Source organism: Camelus dromedarius, chromosome 4 (assembly GCF_036321535.1).
Source record: "Camelus dromedarius isolate mCamDro1 chromosome 4, mCamDro1.pat, whole genome shotgun sequence".
NCBI lineage: Eukaryota > Metazoa > Chordata > Mammalia > Artiodactyla > Camelidae > Camelus > Camelus dromedarius.
In genome coordinates, this window is record NC_087439.1 from 17977053 (window position 1) to 18000039 (window position 22987).

Here is a 22987-nt window from a genome sequence, read left to right on the forward strand (position 1 = left end):
TAGTAGGAAAAGAATACAGTCTGATGAAAACTGTACATCTCATGGCAACTTCTTTCCAAGTTCCTGGCTTTTTACTTGTAGCAACTACTCAAGGTTTCACACTCGCCGCTTTCTCCTTTCCTTTCAGATAATTTAAAGGTTTGCGTTATTTCTGGAACTAGCTTAGGATTCCCACAAGTGCTACTTTGGGTTAATACTTGTCCTAACTGTCCATCAGTCTCTATCTTTGCTGCAAATTGAAACCAGAACTTAGTATTCTCTGTTCTTCATATTTGTGGCCATGTTTTATTAGCCACCTAGCGTTCTTACCCATGACACAGTTAATTATGCACAGAGACCCTGAGTACCATCTTGGATGGTATTAAGTGTCTTAGATTCTAAGTACTTGTCTAAGAGGCTATCTTCTATTGTAATTTAGAACTTTTTTCATCATTTCTTAATTTTTACATCATTTCACAATAGCTAACATTTATTGAGTGCTCACTGTATGCTAGGCACTTTCTAAGCAATATATATATATATATAACTATATATATATATAACTATATATATAACTATATATATATATATAACTATATAACTATATATATATATATATATATAACTCATTTTACCCTCAAATCTAATTATAAGAGATAGATACTACTTTTATTATCCCCACTTTATAGATAAAAATTGAGGCACAGAGAGAAAAGTAACTTACCCAAGATTCTTTCGCTAGTAAGTAATAGAGCTATTCTGTGAACCCAAGAGATCTACCCTAAGATACTATCTTCCCAGTATAATCACTGGGCTATAGTACTTTCTGACTGTCCTTTTTTGCTCACTTCTTCCTCCTTTCACGTTCCCTACTGTAGCTCTTTGCCATTTAGGAATTCTCCTAAACTAACATTGTAATCATGTTATAAGCCTACACAGAAGCCTTCAAAGGCTCTTCACTGCCTACAAGTTAAAGTCGAAACTCTTAATGATATTTGTAGACAGTCATTGTCAGGTCTCTCACCACCTTGTTTTTTTTAACTCTATTCCTTGTAGGAAACTTCAGCTGAATGGACTATTTGTTCCCTAAAATTTATGTTCTATTTTCTACCCATTATCTGTTCTTTCTTATCTGCCTTACCTTACCTAAAGGCTAACTGGGATCCAATTTTCTGAATGAATCCATTTCTGACTCACTCAGCTGGCATTTATCCAGCCGTTTCCTTAAGTTCTGACCCATATATTGTTCTCCCTGTTTGTCTTGTTTGCATATGTACTATTGAATTTTTATGTGTAAATGTGTGTGCATCTATCTATCTGTCTTAGCTTCTAGTGGAAGATCTGGGCTGTGATAGGTCAAATTCCAGCCATATCACTTAATGGTATGGTAACCTTGGACAGGTTTTTAAATCTCTGAACCTTTTCTCATCTATGAAATGGGGTTGAAACTTATATGACAGTGTTAGGAGATTTTTATGTGCACATACACAAGCATGCACATACACACATAATTACATATAAATTATTTTGCTTAGGAGGCCCTCAGTAGGTGTTAGTTCCTATCCTAAAGGTCAGCGAAGTCTGTACAGTCTGCTTTTACTTTTTAAAAATGTAATGAACTTCAAGTATATTGGATTAATTAAAATCCCTGGGAATATTCATAAACGTGATGCATGTATAAACAAATAAGGTCATCTGTAAAAATGATGACGTCAGATCAAAAAAGATAAAATGCTTGGGATTAAACTGCAAGTCATGCTGACTCAGAAGTATAAATTCTGGCTGCTGAAGTAGGCCCAAGCTCCTGTTAGAGCTGAGTGCCCGAGTTGGTGTTCAAGAGTACTTGTTTCTTTTAAAGGAGACTTATTTGTGTCAACCATTGTGGCTTGTGCCTACTTAAATCTGCTTGGCTCGTTTTCTTCCCTGAGGATTAGCCTGTGATACTTGGTGTGGTTCTCTTGTAGTTGGCTGTGTCCCCTTTCCCCGGCTCTCTTACTGTTAGTTTTTGTGTAGTTGAATGTTCTCTGGATGAATTGTGGTTCTCTATTGATTCAGGAGGGATTAATCTCAAATTCCCTTTTTGTTTCCAAGTTTCCCTTGTTAGGGTGTTTTAATAACCCTCTGAAACTAAAGTCAAAGCTGGATGCAGGAGAGCTTTTGGACTGAGCCTTAATATTATTACCCTCTACTGTGCTTTTAGTGGGATAATTTTAACCCAGGCTGAGGGCCAGCCAGGCTACTTGTGAAGAGTGGAAGATATACATAGATGGCTGTTTTTTTTTTTAATGATACAATTTTTATTGATTTCTAGTTGCCATGATCAAAGTGTCTATACCCATAATTGCATAATAACACTGAACTGGAAACTTTCCCATGAAACAGATATTCACTAGTGTTATAAAGCATGTCACATGTTACAGTCATTTCACATCAAACAAAAATTCCTCAAATGTAGCAGGTCTCCTTCATAATTCAATGGGTGGAGACAGCAAAGCATAGTCAGCCTTCTAGATTAAATATGTTCTTTTACATTTTTGCTGTATTTTGGAAGTAACATTAGCGGTCACCAGGTATATGTTGGAATTGAGTTCTAGGTTTTTATTTGTACCCTACTTTGCCAGCATACTTGCATATTTGTTTTGTTTTGGGAAAACTGCTTGAAAAGCATATGTTTTAGAGTCATGTGTGACTACAGAAACACGTGTTTGTATTATTTTGGAAATAGATGAAATGTCCAGTGAGGTTTTTTAAAAATCTTATTTGTTTTCAAAGAAGATTCCTGTGCATTCAGATTTAAACTGCTGGGGATCTTTTCAAATAGTAGATAGATGCAAAATATTGTGATTATGAGAACCTTCTCGGTCTAAATTTTTTATTGAGATATAATTTATGTAACATACAGTTCACCAATTTAGGTGTGCAATTCAGTGTTTTTTAGTATACTGACAGTTTTTAATTTTGGAACATTTCCATCACTCCCCAAAGAAGACCCATACCTATTAGCACTTCTCCGAGCCCTAGGCAACAACTAACCTACTTTCCTTCTCTGTAGATTTGCCTATTTTGGACATTTTGTATTAATGGAATCATACAATATATAACTTTTTGTAATTTGGCCTTTTTCACTTAACAAAGTTTTCAAGTTTGCTTATATTATAGACTTATTAGTATTTCATTTCTTTTCATTGCCGTATAATGGTCTGTTGTATGGCTATACCACTTTTATTTATCCATTCATCACTAGATGGAAATTGCATTGTTTCTGCTTTTTGGCTACTGTGAATAATACTGCTCTGAAAGTTTATGTACAAACTTTTTGTATGGACATATGTTTTCATTTCTTTTGGTTATATACCTAGGGTTGTAATTGCTGGGTCATATGGTTACTTTATTTTTTACCTTTTGAGGAATTTTGGGTCTGTTTCAGCAAAGCAGCTGCACCATTCTACATTTGCACCAGCAACATATAAGGGTCCTGATCTCTCTACATCATCACCATCACTTATTACTGTCTTTTTTTTAAATTGAAGTACAGTTGATTTACAATATTATATTAGTTTCAGGTATGCAACATGATTCAATATTTTTTATAGATTATACTCCATTTATAGTTATTATAAAATATTGGCTATAGTCCATGTGCTATACAGTTTATCATTATAGCTTACTTATTTTATACATAACAGTTTGTACCTCTTGATTTCCTGCCCCCTATCATGCTCCTCCCCTCTTCCCTCTATCCACTGGTAATCACTAATTTTTCTTTGTATCTGTAATTCTGTTTCTGTTTTGTTACATCCATTTGTTTTATTTTTTAGTTTCCACATGTAAGTGATAATGTACAGTATTTGCCTTTCTGTGTCTGACTTACTTCACTAAGAGTATAGCCTCCACGTCCATCTCTGTTGTTGCAAATGGCAAAATTTTGTTCTTGTTTTATAGCTGAGTGATACTACATTGTATATGTACACCATATCTTCTTTAACCATTCATCTGTTGATGGGCACTTAGTTTGCTTCCGTATCTTGGCTATTGTAAATAATGTTGCTATGAGCATTGGTGTGCATGTATCCTTTATAATTAGTATTTTCATTTTCTTCAGCTGTATACCTAGAAGTGAAATTACTGGATCATATGGTAGTTATGTTTTCAGTTTTTTTGAGAAGTCACCATACTGCTTTCCACAGTGGCTGCACCAATTTCCATTCCCACCAGCAGTGTATGACAGTTCCCTTTTCTCCACATCCTCACCACCATCTGTTTTTTGTGGTCTTTGTGTGATAGTCATTCTGACAGGTGTGAGGTGATATCTCATTGTGATTTTATGCATTTCTCTGATGTTTTCATGTGCCTGTTGGCCATCTGTATGTCTCCTTTGGAAGAATGTCTATTCAGGTTTTCTGCTCACTTTTGATTTTTTAAATAATTGTATGAGCTGTTAGTATATTTTGGATATTAACCCCTTGTAGATTGCATTGTTTGGGTTGCTCCCATTCTGTATGTTGTCTTTTTATTTTTGTTTATGATTTCCTTTGCAGTGCAAAAGCTTTTAAGTTTGATTAGGTCCCATTTCTTAATTTTTGCTTTTATTTCTTTTGATTTGGGAGACTGATCTATAAAAATAATTCGTATGATTTATGTCAAAGAATGTTTTGCCTATATTCTCTTCTAGGAGTTTTATGGTATCATGTGTTACATTTAAATCTTTAAATGTGTCTGGTGTGTGGGAATGCTCTAATTTCTTTGTTTTACATGTAGCTGTCCAGCTTTCCCAACACCACTTGTTGAAGAGACTGTTTTTTCTCGATTGTATATTGTTGCCTCCTTTGTTGTAGATTAATTCACCATTGGTGTGTGGGTTTATTTCTGGGCTCTTTTCTGTTCCATTGATCTTTGCATCTGTTTTTGTGCCATTACCATGCTGTTTTGATTACCAACACTTAGCTTTGTGTTGTCTAAAGTTTGGAAGGGTTATACCTCCAGCTTTATTCTTTTTTCCTCAATTACTTTGGCAATTTGAGGTCTTTTGTGGTTCCATATAAGTTTTAGGATTATTTGTTCTAGTTCTGTGAAAAATATCATAGATATTTTGATAGGGATTGTGGTTAAATCTGTAGATTGCTTTGTGTAGTATGGTCATTTTAGCAATATTCTTCCAATCCAAGGGCACAGGGTATCTTTCCATTTATATGAATCATTTTCAGTTTACTTTATCAGTGTTTTATAGTTTTCAGCATATAGATCTTTCACCTACTAGGTTAAGTTTATTCCTAGGTATTTTATGTTTTTTTTTAATGCAATTTTATTTTATTTTTGAGGGGGTTCAATTAAAACTTTTATTCCTATTAAAATTTTTTTAATTTTATTTTTTATTGAAATGTAGTTGATTTACAGTGTTAGTTTCAGGTGTACAGCACAGTGATTGTTACATGTATACATACATATTTTTTTCTTTGGCTTTTCCATTCTATGTTATTATAGAAATTGAATATAGTTCCCTGTGCTATAAAGTTTCTTGTTTATCTATTTTATATATGGTAATGGGTATCTGTTAATCACAAACTCCTAATTTATCCCTCCCCAGCCCTTTCTCCTTTAGTAACCATAGTTTGTATTCTATGTCCGTGATTTAATGCAATTTTAAATGGGATTTTTTTTTTTTACTTTCTCTTTCTGATAGTTCATTATTAGTGTATAGAAGCAAAGCAGATTTCTGTATATTAATCTTGTATCCTGCTACCTTGCTGAAATCATTTATTAGTTCTAATAGTTACTGTGTAGATACTTTAGGGTTCTCTATAGAGTATCATATCATCTGCAGATAGTGACAGTTTTACCTCTTCCTTTCCAGTTTGGATACTTTTTCTTGTCTGACTGCTGTGGCTAGGACTTCCCAATACAATGTTAAATAGATGTGGTGAGAGTGAGCATCCTTGTTTTGTTCCTAAATTTAGTGAGAAGGCTTTCACTTTTTTACCATTATTATGTTGACTGTGGCTTTGTTGTAAATGGCCTTTATTATGTTGAGATAAGTTCCCTCTATACCCACTTTGAGAGTTTTTATCATGAATGGATGTTGAATTTTGTCAAATGCTTTTTTCTGCATCTGTTGAGAGGATCATTTGGCTTTTGTCTTTTTTGTTTGTTTGTTTGTTTTGTTTTGTTAATGTGGTGAATCACGTTGATTGATTTGTGTATGTAGAACCATCCTTGTGACCTTGGGATGAATCCAACTTGATTATAGTGTATGATCCTTTTTATTTACTGTTAGATTTGTTTTGCTAATATTTTGTTGAGTTTTGCATCTATATTCATCAAAGGTTTTGGCCTGTAATTTTCTCTTCTTTGTAGTGTCTTGTCTGGTTTTGGTATCATGGTAATGGTGGCCTGTAGAATGAATTTGGGAGTGTTCCCTCCTCTTCATTTTTTGTGAATAGTTTGAGGAGGATAGATATTAGCTCTTCTGTATATGTTTGGTAGAATTCTGTGAAGCCGTTTGGTCCTGGATTTTTATTGCTGGGAGTTTTTTGATTACTGATTTAATTTCACTACTGGTGTTCAGTTTATTTAGATTATTTATGCCACCCCATGTCATTTAATTGGCGCATTTAGTCCATTGGCATTTAAAGTGATTATTAAGTATGTACTTACTGCCATTTTGTTACTGATTTTCTGATTGTTTCAGTGATTCTTTTCTTCTTTTCTGTTCTCCTTTTAGTTTCTTCCCTTGTGGTTTGTCGATTCTTCCTGATTCAGTCTTGGAAAATTTTGTGTGTCTAGAGATTTATCCACTTTTTTCTAGGTTGTCCAGTTTGTTGGCATGTAACTGTTCGTAGTATTCTCTTACAGTTTTTTGTGTATCCATGATATCAGTTGTAATTTCTCCCCTTTCATTCTTGTTTATTTGGGTCCTCTTTTAAAAATTAGCCTGGCTTATCAACTTTGCTTATCATTTCAAAAAAAACAGCTCTTGGTTTTTATTGATCTCTGTGTTTTGTTGTTGTTGTTTTCTTTTTTTGTGTGTGTGTGTTTCTATATTTTTCCTCTTGTATTATTTCCTTCCTTCTCCTGACCTTGGACTTTTTTCTTTTTTCTTTTTTTTTTTTGTAACTTCTTTAGATGGTAGTTTAGGTTATTTGAGATTTTTCTTATTTCTAGAGGAAGCCCTGTATTGCTGTAAACTTCACCCTTAGAACTGCTTTTGGTGCATCCCATAGACTTTGAAAAGTTGTGTTTTTATTTTCATTTCTCTTTAGATATTTTCTGATTTCCTCTTTGATTTCTTTATTGACCCCCCCCTTTTTTTTTAAATATATTACGTTGTTTGGTCTCCACATGTTTCTGATTTTCCTATTTTCCTTCCTGTAATTGATTTCTAGTTTCATACTGACGTTATTGGAAATAATGCTTGATATAATTTCTGTTGTCTTAAATGTGTTGAGACTTGTTTTGTGGCCTAGCATGTAATCTATCCTGGAGAACATTCCGTGTTCACTTCAAAAACTGCAGAATAAACATTATTTTCGATGGAATGTTCTGTAAATTTCTCTTAAATCTGACTGGTCTAATGTGTATTTTTAGACTACTGTTTCCTTATTGATTTTCTTTCTGGATCATCTGTCCATTGATGAGGGATGTTCAACTCCCCTATTAGTACTGTATTACTGTCAATTTCTCTGTGTCTGTTAATATATGCTCTATATATTTAGGTGCTCCTATATTAGGTTCATATATGTCAATGAATGTTATATCTTCCTCTTGCATTGATTCCTTTATCATTATATAATGCCTTTCTTTGTCTTTTGTTATAGACTCTGTTTTAAAGTTAACTTTGTCTGATATGAGCATTGCTCCCTACTTTTCTTGATCGTTTCTATTTGCATGAAATATCTTTTCCCATCTCCTCACTTTCAGTCTGTGTGTTTTAGCTCTGAAGTGTAGGTAGCATTTAGATGGGTCTTGTTTTTTTATCGTATCAGCCACCCCATGTCATTTAATTGGCGCATTTAGTCCATTGGCATTTAAAGTGATTATTAAGTATGTACTTACTGCCATTTTGTTACTGATTTTCTGATTGTTTCAGTGATTCTTTTCTTCTTTTCTGTTCTCCTTTTAGTTTCTTCCCTTGTGGTTTGTCGATTTTCTTTAGTGGAATGCTTGGGTTCCTTTCTCTTTAGTTTTTGTCTATTGTGGTTACCAAGTACATATATTTTGACCTCTAACTGTACCTACTTGTTTTAAACTGATAGTCATTTAATAAAGTTCAAACTTTAAAAAGTTTAAAAGATCTGCATTTTTATTCCCCTCCCTCATGTTTTCTGTTTTTGATGTTATGTTTACATTTTCATGTTTATCCCTTGTTTATTGTATTTGTAGTTGATTTTACATTTTTGTCTTTTAATCTTTGTGCTAGCTCATCTATGTGGTTGATCTACAGCCTTTACTACATATTTACCTTTACGAATGAGATTTTTCCTTTCTTGTAAATTCTTACCTTTTGTTGTAGCCTCTTCTTTTCCATTTAGAGAAGACTTTTATACTTCTTACAGAGTTGACTTGGTACTGATGAACGCTTAGTTTTTGCTTGTTGGAGAAGTTCTTTATCTCTCCTTCGATTCTAAATGATAACCTTGCTGGGTAAAGTATATTAGATTGCTAGCACTTAAAATATATCATGGCACTCCCTTCTGGCCAGCAGAGTTCCTGCAGAAAACTCTGCTGATAGTTTTATGGGGGTTCCTTTGTAAGTGACTATTTGCTTTTCTCTCACTGCCTTTGGAATTCTTTTTAACTTTTGCCATTTTAATTATGATATGTCTTGGTGCTGGTCCCTTTGGGTTCATCTTTTATGGGGCCCTCTGTGCTGTCTATATCTGATATCTGTTTCCTTCTTCAGGTTCAGAAAGTTTTCAGCCATAGTTGGATCAGATACATTTTTGACTTTTCTTTCTTCTCCTTCTGCAATCGCTATAATGTGAATGTTTATATGCTTGGTATTGTACCAGGGCTTCCATAAACTGTTCTCATTTTTAAAATCTGTTTTTCTTTTTGCTGTTCTGATTGGCTAGTTTCCATTATTATATACTCTAGACCACTTATATGTTCTTTTGTATTACCCATTCTACTATTAATTCTTTCTAGTGTGTTTTTCACTTCAATTATTGCATTCTTCAGCTCTGATGGATTCTTTTTTATATTTTCTAGTTTCTTGTTAAAATTCTCATTGTGTTCATCTGTTTTCTTCCCAAGTTCAGTTACTGTTCTTACACTAGTGATTTTAACTTTTTATCTGGCAAATTATCTCTGTTTCATTAGTTGTTTTTTCAGGTTTTTTTTTTTTTTGTTGTTGTTCTTTTGTTTGAAACAGATTTCTTTGTCTTCTCATTTTGCTTAACTTTCTCTGTCTCTATGAAATTAGGTTAAAGTTACCTGTCATGGTCTTGAAGGGGTGTCCTTATGTGGGAGCATCTTTATGCATTCTGAGTGTGCTCAGTGGCTTTCGAGGGAGAGCTGGATCTGATATGAGCATGGGTCATGAGAGATGGCAGCTATCACCTTGGTGGGAAGTGGGGCTGGAGATGGAGGAGCTAGAACCAGAGCCAGAGCTTTGCCTGTGCTTGGTGGCTGACATATCCCTATGGGGGTTGGTCCGAAGGTACTGGAGCAGAAGCCTTCAGGGTCAGTCCAAGCTAGTTCCACTCCCTCTAAATGTGCGCTTTCTCCACTCCTGGCAGTGGCACCTTTGTCCCAAAGGGGAGCAGCTCTGAAGCAGTAGGGGCCAGAGCAAGTGCCTGATGTGGGCTGGGTTGTGTCCTGGGACAGTCTCCACACACCAGTTAGAGGTCTAGACAGCCTCCCATCTACCACCTCCATAAGCACCAGCCTCACCTGGCTCCATCCCCACAAAATGCACAATGGCAATGGCAGCCTTTGTTCTTGTGGGGAGCAGCACCATAGCTAAAGGAGCTGGAGCAGGTGCTTGGTATGGCCCGGGGTGCACTTTTGTGTGGTGTGGGAAACTGACCAGAGCCCAAGGAAGTTTCAGTCTTCTTCCTTTACCTTGTTTCTGGAAGTAAGCAAGCATGTGTGTGTATTTTTCAGGAGCAGGATCTCAGTTTCTTATGGCCCTCCTGTAAGTCTCACTGGTTTTCAACCCAGCTAAGGAGACTTGTCTTTCTGGCGTTGGACACCAGGGCTGGGGTGCCCAATATGTGGCTTGGACTGCTCACTTCCCAGGGAAAATCTCTGAGCCTGTGATATCCCACTCTTCTGTTCCCCTCCTAGTGCTGCGGGTTCTGATTGCTTCTCCTTGCTTTCTACTGGACTTTGGTTCTTTCTTCTAGCTTGGTTGTAGAAGAGTCTGTCAGTCTCCAGTTATTTTCAGTATGAATTGCTCCACATGTAGCTGTGTTGTGATGTGTTTGTGTAGGGGAGGTGAGCTCAGCATCCTTTTACTCCACCAGTTGATCTCCTTTATTATTATCTTTCTAACTATAGCTATCCTAGTGGATAGGAAGTAATATCTCATTGTGGCCTTGGTTTGCATTTTCCTAATGGCTGTTCATGTTGAACATTTTCTGATGTTCTTATTGACCATTTGTGTATCTTCTTAGAAAAATGTCTATTCAGATCTTTTGCCCATTTTTAAGTTGGATTGTCTTTTTATTATTCAGTTGTAAGAGTTCTTCATATATTCTGGATACAAGTCCCTTATGAGGTATGTAATTCAAGATATTTTCTCCCATTCTCCATGTTGTAACATGTGTCCTTGTGGGTTGTCTTTTCACGTTCTTGATGGTATCTATAGGTTTTGCTCTTGCATTTAGAATATGTGATCCACTTTGAGTTAATTTTCATGACTAGAAATGGGTCCAAGTTCATTTTTTTGCATGTGGATATTCAATGGTCCTAACATAGATGCCTTTTTAATATTTATTGGTATTTCAGTGTTGCAAACATTCAAATGGATTTCCTCTATCAGTGCATGAAAACTTTGATTTTCAGCTCTATACCAAGTGGTTGTTTACCCTGGCTGTACATTAGAATCACTTGGGAAGCTTTTGAAAAATTCTTATATTTAGGCACAACCTGATTCTTATTTAATTGGTCTGTTGTGGAGCCTAGTTATCAGTACTTTATTTTAAAGCCTTGTAGGTGATTATAAATTCTAATTAGGTTGAGAACCACAGCTCTGTGCTCAAAAAAAATGGAAAAAAAACTCACTATGTTTTATGCTTTACTATATTTTCCTCCTTTTCAAGATTGTGTTGCTTTTGTCAGTAGAAGAAAAATTTAATAATTTGTTAAACAATAATTTAAATAGATTTTTAATTTAAAAATGAAAGATTACATTTTTAATGGTACATTGTTTAAGATGTGAAATTTGGTTCTGATAACAAGTAAATCTTAAAGATGGCTTATGTTTAGTGTTAATAGAGACTCTCTTAATCCAGGAAGGCTGTGAGTTTACCTATCTGTGTCTAACCTATACAGTGATAAAGTTAATTTCACTAAGAAACTCACTTTGAAGACTGTGATGGACATACATCAGTTCAAGTCAGAGAGAATACCTTTTTTTTTTTTTAACATTTTTTATTGATTTATAATCATTTTACAATGTGTCAAATTTCAGTGTTCAGCACAATTTTTCAGTCATACATGGACATATACACACTCATTGTCACATTGTTTTTCTCTGTGAGCTACCATAACGTTTTGTGTATATTTCTCTGTGCTATACAGTATAATCTTGTTTATCTATTCTACAATTTTGAAATCCCAGTCTATCCCTTCCCACCTCCCGCCCCCCTGGCAACCACAAGTCTGTTGAGAGAATACCTTTTGGATTGGGTTGTGTGCTATTTCAGGTTGTTAGACTAGATCTCAGTCTATACGTTTAGTATACTTACTGAAATACACTGATATTTTCAGTGTATTTGGGAAATATGGGAGATTTTCTGAATATGGAAAAAGGTAATTTCTAAGATACTTATTAAGCACATAGGCACTGTTAAGTTCTGGGCTGCAAAGAATAGAACATAGTTTTTGCTCTTCACAGTCTAATGGAGAAATATGCATATAAATAAATGACTAGAATAAGATGCTATTCTAGTGATTTGAACAAGACAGAATCATTACCTTTCATGGAAATAATCATGGCAGACTTTCTGCAAGAAGTAACATTTAGGATGAGATAACATTTTGAGGAATGAATATATAAAAGTGTGCTAAGAGAAGATAGAGAAGAGCAGGATAGTCTCTGCACAGTGTCAAAGAGAAAGCACACCTCTGGGGAAATATAAGTTATTAGGCATTGTAACACTAGGTAGATGCAAGATAACTGTGGGAGATGGTAACTGGGTAAAGGAATAGGCCAGCTTTGCAGGCTTTGTATTTCTGCCAGAGTAGGTGCATGCCACCCTTAGATGTGCTTGTGGTGAGCCACTTGTGTATTATAACTTCTAATTATATTACATGTTTACATTCCTTTTAAATGTTTGTTTTTGCTTTATGTATCATATGTACAATCTATTGATACATGTTGATTAATTTGTTAATAAAAATATACATATATGGAGACGGATACTCAAAATCTTTTACTGATAGAATACGTGATTAAACACCTCTAGAGGCCACTATATAACCACTATATAGTGGTTATGGAAATCCACTAATGTATTTTAAATGGAAGAGGAACAATACCAGGTTTGTATTTTAGGAGGATAACCATGTGGAAGAAGGATTATAGGACAGAGATGTGGAGACCATCCTATAACAGGAAAGCTGTTAAAATAGTCTGGGCCTGACATTGTAAAGGGCTCAACTAAGAGAGTGATCTTCATCTTGCTGAGGTCTTGGGCCCTCCAAAGTTCTGACTGAGAATATTTCTTGTCCCTTTTTTTTTTGTATATATATATATGTATTTATTGAAGTATAGTCAGTTTGCAATGTTGTGTCAATTTCTGGTGTACAGCATAATGCTTCAGTCATACATGAACACACATATATTTGTTTTCATATTCTTTTTCACCATAAGTTATTATAAGATACAGAGTATAGTTGCCTGTGCTATACAGTCCAAACGTTTATCTATTTTGTGTATAGTAGTATCTGCAAATCTTGAACTCCCAGTTTATCCCTTCCCACCCTCTTCCCCCTGGTAACCATAAATTTGTTTTCTATGTCTATGAATCTTTTTCTGTTTTGTAAATAAGTTCGTTTGTCTTTTTTTTTTTTTTTTTAGATTCCACATATAAGTGATATCATATGGTATTTTTCTTTTTCTTTCTGGCTTACTTCACTTAGGATGACAGTCTCCAGGTCCATCCATGTTGCTGCAAATGGCATTATTTTATTCTTTTTTATGGCTGAATAGTAATTCCATTGTACATATATATACCACAGCTTCTTTATCCAGTCATCTGTCGATGGACATTTAGGTTGTTTCCATGTCTTGCCTGTTGTAAACAGTGCTGCTATGAACATTGGGGTGCATGTGTCTTTTTGAGTTAAGATTCCCTCTGGATATATGCCCAGGAATGGGATTGCTGGATCATATGTTAAATCTATTTTTGGTCTTTTGAGGAATCTCCATACTGTTTTCTACAACTACTGCACCAAACTACATTCCCACCAAGAGTGTAGGAGGGCTCCCTTTTCTCCACAGCCTCTCCAGCATTTATCATTTGTGGGCTTTTTCATGACAGCCATTCTGACTGGTGTGAGATGATAACCTTATTGTAGTTTTGATTTGCATTTGAGAATATTTCTTAATTACCTATAATTTATTGAGTAAGTTGAAAGATAACTGGAAAGGATTGTTGGGTCCAAATTATGATGATGTTAGTACATGTTGTTCTTACATAATTACCATTATCTTTTCTTTGGAAAAAAAAGCATCTGCTCCCTACCTGTCACATTTTCCTCAGAAGTTATAATTTTCCCCCATGTCTCCTTATCTCTTTTTAGTGGGTATCATACTGATTTTTTCCTTTATTGGGTTATAATTTACACATAGTAAAATGTACAAAATTCAGGTATACAGTTTATTTTGATAGATGTATGTACCCATGTTACCACCATCTAAAATAAAAATATAGAAAGATTCCTTGTTTCTCCAGTCAATTCTGTAAGTAACTGTCATTCTTTCTTCCTTCACTATATATTAGTTCTACCTGTTCTTGAGCCTCATATAAGTGGAATCATACATCATGCATCCTTTTTGTCTGACTGTTTTGCTCAACATAATGTTTTCAAAATTCATCCATGTTGCCCTAATCATTCTTTGTATTATATGACTGTACCACAATATGTTTATCCTTTCTCCTTTAATATTTAAATTTTCTCCAATTTTTTACTGTTAATAATAAAGCTGCTGTGAACAATTTGGTGAACATATGCTTTGATTTTTCCTGAATATATTAGCAGATTTGCTGGGTCTTGTGTTCAGTTTTATTAGAAACTGTCAAACTGACTGATGTGAAGTGATACCTCATTATAATTTTGGTTTGCATTTGAGAATATTTCTAATATTCTAAAGTACAAGATTGTACCATTTTATATTCTAAGCAGTTTATGAGATTTCAAGTTGCTTTATATTCTCTCTGACACTTGGCATTGTCAGATTTTTATTTTTATTCATCTTATTGGGTGTGAAGTAGTGTCTCATTTTGGTTTTAATTTTCATTTCACTGATGACTGCTGATATTCAATAATATCTAGTTATTTTTCACAGTTAACTGTATTTAATAGTCATTCATAACTGCTAAGTATCTGTTCAAGTATTTTGCTCATTAAAAAATTGAATTGTTTAGTTTTTAAAATTATCATCATATACATAGTTGTGAATCTTGTCAGATATATGTATTTTGAATTTTTTTCTCCAGCCCATGGCTTCCCACTCATTTTCTTGTGTCCTTTGATAAGCAAGTTTATCTTACTGAAGTTTATTTTCTCAGTTTTTGATTTTAATTGTTAGTGCCTTTTGTGTCCTGTCAAAGGAATCTTTGCCTATTTCAAGGTTGTGAAGATACTGTGCTTTCTTCCATATGAATATCTAATTATTTCAGAACCACTTATTGCAAAGATTGTCCTTTCCCTCCTGAATTGTAGTAGCTCCTCTGTTAAAAAAACAAAGTATTGGTGTGAATGTATTTCTGGACTGTTACGTTTCATTGATCTATTTGTCTTTATGCCAATATACTGTCTTAATTGCTATAGCAATGTAAGTCTTAAAATCAAGTAGTATACTTTTTCATCAAAATTATTTGAGCTAATTCTAGGTTCTTTGGATTTTCATATTAGTTATAGAATCAGCTTGTCAATTTTTATGAAATTTTGATTAAGGATTTTGATTAGGATTTTGTTAAAGTTGTAGGTCAATTTGGAGAGAATTGACATCTTAATGATGTTGTGTCTTCCAATCCATGTACATGATGTATTTCTGTTTAGGTCTTTAATATCTTTTAGCAGTGTTTTGAGATATTTTTAGGTAGAGTTCTTGCTCATCTTTCATTAAATTTTTTCCCTAGATATTTATAAGAGTGGTATTTTAAAAAATTTCATTTCCCAGGAGTTTGCTGTAAGTATATAAAAATAAAGGTGATTTTTGTATACTGACCTTGAATTCTACAACTTCATAATCTCATTAGTTAGTTTTAGTACTTTGTAGTTTGGATATTTTATGTACATAATCAGGTCATCTGTGAATGGAGACAGTTTTATTTCTTTCTAGTCTATATGCTTATTTCTTTTTATTGTCTGCTTATGGCCATTAGAGGTTATTTTTGATGAATTAGTAGATTAATTTTGAACTAGAGTTGTCCTTTGTGTGTCGAATAGTTAATATACACCATACTGGAATTTGGTGTCAAGTGATTGTATCATAATGGAATTGCAGAATGGAGGTTGGAGTTTTGTTTTCCAGTTAAGTTAAATTATCTTAAAAAGTTTGTTTTGGATACAGAACCTGGATGCCCTCTCTTTTGAACAGAACCAAATCCACTTGAGATAGCTGTTTGATAAGGTCACCAGTAGTACCTAGAATCCAGGCTTAGGGTCGGATAGTGTTTCTTTGAATCATTTAAAAAGAATATTCAGATTTTCTGCAAGCTTGAAAAGGGGACTTATCCCTCATTCTGGACCTTTCCCCCTACTGTAGTTTTAGCTTTCACTGCTTTATAATGGGCATTCCTCCTAGCAAACCAAGCTCTTATTTATATCATTTATTACTTGTTACAGTTTGAGACTTTTGGTACTGGCCATATATATCTTAATTTAACACAGGTTAACCTCACTTTAAAGAGACCTAATATATAAAAATCATAGTTTTTGATATGTATCATACATGGTATTTATCCTAATAAAGAGATTGCTATTTGATGTATTCACATATGATATTCTTAGGACATTTAAAATATGATTTAACTCAATTCAGAATTGTAAATACTTTGCTAGGAACACACATAAAACTGTTGGGTGTTAATATGTTAGGTGTGATCACATTTGTTAAAAACTCAGTAACTCACAGAATCATTCCTTACATATTTTCTATCTAGTTTGGGACTCTGTGATTGGAAGTTGCTGGGTTGGTGTTTCTGAAGTGGTGCTATGCTGTAATGACTGTATACCTCTCTCATGGAGAGAATAGCAATGGGAGATTAGAGGCCTTGTGGGAAAAAAAATCCCTTTTTATAATTACATTGTATAAGTAAGGGGGCTCTTTGGAACCTTTAATTTAAATGTTTTCCAATCATGATGTTGCTATTTAAATAAAAATGTTTGAATGCCAAAGCTTGGTAAAGAAGCTTGCAGAAACCTGTTGAGCAAATGAGTGCTACAGATGTCATATCACTTAAGTTGATTTTACAGGCTTTTTTCTGAAGCATTTCTAATGTCCAGCAATGCTGTGTACTACATAGTGATATTATTAGTTTTGTGATTTTTGTAATAAAATTATATTTTATTGCTATATATTTTTTTCTGATTTTTACCATTTATGAAATTTAACAATTTTCAGTTAAAAGTTATTCATAGAGATCCTGCTATTGGAAGAAAGGGTTTTGAGAGTTTTTTTGCATGAGAAGAGGCATGAGATTTACTGTATATTCATGATTTTATATAAAGACTCATAAAAATTACTTGAAAATTATAATATTGTAAGTCACTTTATAATTAATATTCTAGGGGAACTTTCTTTTTAAAGGAACACTGTGATAAATCATTTATAAAATAACTTCCTCTTGGTTTTATTCACCTCTGTATATTTTTCCTTTTCATTATGGGGAGGATAAATATAGGATGAAACTTCTAGATTAATGGGCAGAAGAAGGGCAAAAAAAATCGGTGGTTAATAAACCTAATGGTAACTACTGAATTACCTTTCAATAGTTAAGGCAGATGCTTTTTCTTTTCTTTTTTGTTAAATACAGGGTATATTTACTTCTGGCACATGGGAAGAGAAATCAGATGAAATTTCATTTGCTGACTTCAAGTTCTCAGTCACTCATCATTATCTTGTACAAGAATCCACAGATAAAGAAGGAAAGGATGAAGTATTAGAAGGTAAGTTTTTACTGCTTATTTTTAAACTCGACTTGTAAGAGTGATTGTAATTTTGAACTGTGAATTTAGTTCTCTTTATTAAGTAGTATCCTCTGGAGATGTTTTACATATGCAGAGTTGTTTCACTGTATCTGAAGTAGAGTATGATCTTTGCAGAAGAAGAATCACACCGTCATTCATTTTAAAATTAATTAAATCAACAAATAGTTATTGAGTACCTAGTATGTGCTAGGGACTCTGCTAAGCCCAATTGAAAAAAGAAATTTACTTTCCAGTAGGGGAGATAAGGTCTATAAGTAAGTAACAATAATAGGAGGTAAAAAGTGATAAGTGCCATCCCAAAGCACAGAGTTGTACTGGAGTGCAGAGCAGAAAAGATCGCTTTTAATCCCGAGAGATCAGAGAAGATGTTGTGCAGAATAAAACAACTAAGCTGGGCTTTGAAGGATTAAAATAAAAGTTACTTACTGATTAGTCAGTGGCATGTTTTAGATATACCCCGTACTTTGGAGTTAGATCATGTGGGTTAAATTCTGGTTTTTCTACTTACTTGGCCTGTCTAAACTTGACTGATTTCATTAATAAAATGAAATAATACTATCTGGAGGGTTAATGGGAAAATTTAATAAAATACTGTACATAAGCAGCAATCTCATGATTAGTAATGTTACAGGCTCTGTACAAGCACTGCAGTTAGTATTCAAGTTGGGAAACATCCTCTGCAGCATAATAAAGGATTTTAAGTTAGTTTCTTTCCCAAAACATTTATTTTATTTCTTAGGAGTAATTTACAAACTTGCAACTTGAATTTATATTATCAATCATTTTAAGGGAAAGATCCATTTTAAGAGAGTCTTTTTTAATATAATAATCTAATAATGTATTGCTGACTTGAAATGCTGTAACTTCTAATTTTGAATTAATATTTTAATTTTGTTAAATTTTGTTTTGCCTACTTAAAGTGAAAAGTATCTCAGTACTTGACCCATGCTAGGTACTCAGTAAATAGTGCTTATAGTTGTTAATACGTCACATCATCCAACGCTAGTGTATAACAGTGAGTAAGCAAGGTATTAAAAAATATGAATTTTGTATCTGTTGGTCAAATATTCTTCATTCACTCAGAAGATAAATATGCAGAATATGTTTTAAAAGTTTTTCTGTCAAAATATTATCATTTATAAGTGCACGCCTGAAATATTTGTGCCTGTTCTTGTATAGGAATAAAATTGTTACCTCTTTTGTTATATATGTTATTCTCACAGAAAAAAACAATTAGATAGGATCTGCATTTAGATTCATAAGCTAAGAGATAATACTGACCACGTGTATACATATGTTAAGACAGTTATACAGCAAAATAAAATAATTAACCAGAATATGAATATGTGTACTTGAGAAATAAGGGGTGAGGGAAATATATAAACTGGTGGGAAGTCCGGTAATGGCCCAGAGATTTCCAGCTCCTACATTCTACTGATTAATGAAAGAAACTGTTTAAGGTACAGAAATCTTAAGTGTTGTTAATTTGAAGAAAGATCATACATCACGGAAAAGTTGTTGTAATAAGGAGGCTTAGGATCAGTGTTTCTGAGATGAATAAATGAAGGAGACTGTGGTATGAGAGAAGATGAATGGATTTAAGATAAGGCCTTATTGTTGCATGCATGTATATATTGGGCAGTTTTAATTTGGTTGTGATTGAAGCTGTAACTGATGGTAGAAGTTACAAGCAAACCATCAGATCAGTTAATTTGGAGGTAGACCTTTAAAAGTATATTATCAGCGGTCAAAAGATTGGACCACTAATCTTTGATTTGTTAGAGTTGCTTATTGCTTTAGGTAAGTAGAGCATCAAATCGTTAGTGTTCTGTTCTTTTTGCAAACTAACAAAATATAAATTTGCTAAGCAATTATGGCTGTATAGCAAAAGTAAGTCTTTTTAATGAACATTCTTTATGCTTTGAATTTACTATGCATTTATGAGTATAAATAATGATCATTGAGATTAATGTCTTATTAGCAGGTAGCAATGCATTTATGTATATAGGTTATACATGGGAAGCTGCTTAGTGGTTTTACAGGAACATTTAAAAGTTGCCAGGAGTGAGCAAAGGATAGGCATAGGAGGTGATACAGAGTTGACAGACTTCTAAGTATAATCTGAAGAAAAGAGAGAGATGGAGACATTAGTGTCCCTCCAAATCTTAGGGTTAGCCCTAGACATAAATCTTTTGCAAACAATTGCAAAAAAAAAAATCGCAAAACTGCAAAATGATTTCTTTAAATCATACTGTATGATTCTGCCTTAGAATGAACATACTAACTTTTTCATTATCAAATGTTTCTGCAGATATTATTCCACAATCTATGCAAGATTTGTTGTGTATGAATAATGACTTTCCTCCAAGAGCTCATTGCCTGGTAAGATGGTAGGTATATATTTTACTCAGATAACTTTAGTATGTTGGGGAGGCCCCCAGGCTGCCCCCAGGTTCTGTGATTTGCTAGAAGGATGCACAGGACTCAGCATGTAGTTGCACTTACTGCTATGGTTTCTTACAGTGACAGCATTCAGAGCAGAATCAGCAAAGGGAAAAGGTGCCTGAAGCAAAGTCTGGAGGAAGTGCAAGTGCTTAAGAGTCCTTTCCTAATGGAGTCTCACACAGGACATATTCAATGCCTTTAGCAACAAGTTGTGACAATACATATGGAACATTGTCTACCAGAGAAGATTGTTGGAGGCTCAGCTTTCCAGTTTTTAATTAGGGGCTGGTCACATAGGTACCCTCTGACTGGTACATAGCAAAATTTCAGACTTCTAGAAGGAAAGCAGTTGTTCAGAATAAACCATGTTGTTTGTACAAATAGTTTAGGCACAGTTAAGTCTTACCAGTTACGGAAAATGGTGAGACTTCTCCCCGAATCCAAGTTCCAGGTGCCAGACAAAGGTCAGCTTTGCGAGTAGACCTTTCTAAACATAACAGTTATAGGTCTGCTGTAAACTGTTTTCTGCACAGTATATGTAATAATCTAGGTTGTACCTAACTATAATTCTGATGACTAGCATAGAACACTTCAGTATCATGGAAAATTTAATATATATTGTTGGAAATGGAATTGAAATAAAATGTTGATCTCAGTCATAACACCAAAACTCATTTCTCAGTTATAACTGTGATACATTAATATAACAGGTATATCACATTTGAAAGGTCTTTCAATCTTTTAAAAGGTCTTTTTCTCTTTTTTAATTATTGACAGTATCTCTTTATTTATTTTGGAGAGGGTGATCTTAAAACATACTACCACCAAAATGGCCCAAGTATAAGTATATGGTCAATAAAGAAGACCTCGTTAAAGGAAATTTATATATACTGTTTTTAAATTATTCTGTTGGTGTGAGTTGGTCTTTTGATTTTTTCATTAAGCAATTTCTAAGGAAGGGAAAACGATGCTATCTGTGTTTCTCTTTTCTTCAATTGTGATTACTAAATCAAGTAGATTATATAGCACATTAAAAAAAATTATTTGCAAGTGCCAATAAACTGGGTAATGTTTCATAAATATTCCTGTTATTTTACTGTGATCTTTTAAAAACTGTGAACTTAGCTATAAAAGGAATTTAATAAATAAATTACCCATTGAATTTAACCCATCCACATTTTCTTCTGGTCTTCTAAAATGTGAATACATACGCTTGACATGACAAAATATATCAGAAGGCAGCATGATATCACAGAGCATGCATTTGCATGCTTTCATTCATTCAACATTAATGAAACACCTACTCTTTGGCCAGACAGTGAATTAGACAAACTTATGTTTAATTTCTAGCTCAAGTGCTTGTTATCTCAGCAACTTCAGGCAAGTTACTTAATTTCTGTGCGTTGGTTTCTATAATAAGTAATGTGCACCTGTGAGAATTAGTAAGATAACATATAGTACATCTGTCAATCTGAATGCTGTTATGTAATTTCTCTTTAGCTTTTTAATATATATTTCAAAAATCTGTATTTGACACATCATCAATAATTAAGTATTCATAGAATGAATACATGAAACCTTTCTATGTAGTACTGAATCATTTGTGATTTATTTCTATGTATTAATGAAAATCAGTTGTTAGTAGTTTTTTAACATTCCTGTTTACTTTTTAAAGTTAACATACAGTAAATTGGCTTTTTTTTTTTTGATGAATAGTTCACTGAACCTTAACACATGTATAGATTTTTTTAAACTGCCACCCCAGTCAAGATAATAGAACCGTTTTGTAACCTCCCCGAAACTCCTCTTCTCTGTTATAATGTCTGGCAGTCCCTGATATCTTCTTAGTCACCATAGTTTTGTCCTTTCAGGAGTGTCATAGAGATGGAATCGTATGGTAACCATTTGAGTCTGGCTTCTTTCACTCAGCATAATGATTTTGAGATCCTTTGAAGGCTTGTCCCTGCTGACTAGCGTCTAGGGCTGGGGATCACAGGGACCCTCGGTGTCAGTTTCCCTTAGTTCTGTCTACCAAGTGGCTACCACTTTCTCCTCTGAGCCTCGAGCCAGAAGTGAATCTCTCTACTTTGCTATCTTGGCCAGTAGCCTGAACATCTTTTAATAGAATTATTAGCTGTTTATATTTCTTACTATTGAAAATACATATTATTTGCTGATTCTTTTGATCATTTATTATGCTTAATTTTTTTTATTGTGGTAAGATATAACAAAACTTCTTAACATTTTTAAGTGCACAGCTGAGTGGCATTAAGTACTTCCACATTTTTGTGCACCCATCACCACTATTCATCTTTAGAACTTTTTCGTCTTCAACTATTGAAACTCTGTACCCATTAAACAATCACCCCTCATTCCCTTCTATCCCAGCCCCTGATAAGTACCATTCTATTTTCTGTCTTTATGGGTTTGACTACTGTGTGTGTGTCTCGTAAGTATAAGCATAAAATATTTAACCTTTTGTGACTGGCTTATTTCACTTAGCATAATGTATTCAAATTTCATCTATGTTGTAGCATGTATCAGAATGTCATTCCTTTTTAAAGCTGAATAATTCTTCATTGTATGTATGTCCCACGTTTTGTTTATCCAGTCATCTGTCACTGGGCACTTGGTTTGTTTCCACCTTTTGTCTGCTATGAATAATGCTGCTGTGAACATTGGTGTTCAGATATCTGTTTGGGTCCCTACCTTTAGTTCTCTTGGATATTTACCCAGGTGTGGAATTGCTGGTCATTCTATGTTTAAACTTTTAAAGAACCACTGTACTGTTTTCCGTAGCAGCTGTACCATTTTACATTCCCATCAGTCATGCTCAAGCATTGTAATTTTTCCATATCCTTGCCAACACTTATTTCCTGTTTTGTTTTGCTTTTCTAATAATAGCCATTCTAACAGATGTGAAGTAGTTTCTTGTGGTTTTGATTCATATTTCCCTAAT

General features: G+C 33.9%; 1 protein-coding gene across 2 annotated transcripts in view; it reads left to right on the plus strand.

Moving 5' to 3' along the window:
• RAB3GAP1 (RAB3 GTPase activating protein catalytic subunit 1) overlaps positions 1-22987 on the plus strand; it is a 94197-nt gene that overhangs the window by 19512 nt on the left and 51698 nt on the right. For both annotated transcript variants that reach the window (XM_010984037.3, XM_010984040.3), the window contains exons 4-5: positions 17409-17541; positions 19895-19973. In XM_010984037.3, the coding sequence (XP_010982339.3) occupies positions 17409-17541; positions 19895-19973 (212 nt within the window). The remainder of the gene's footprint in view (positions 1-17408; positions 17542-19894; positions 19974-22987) is intronic.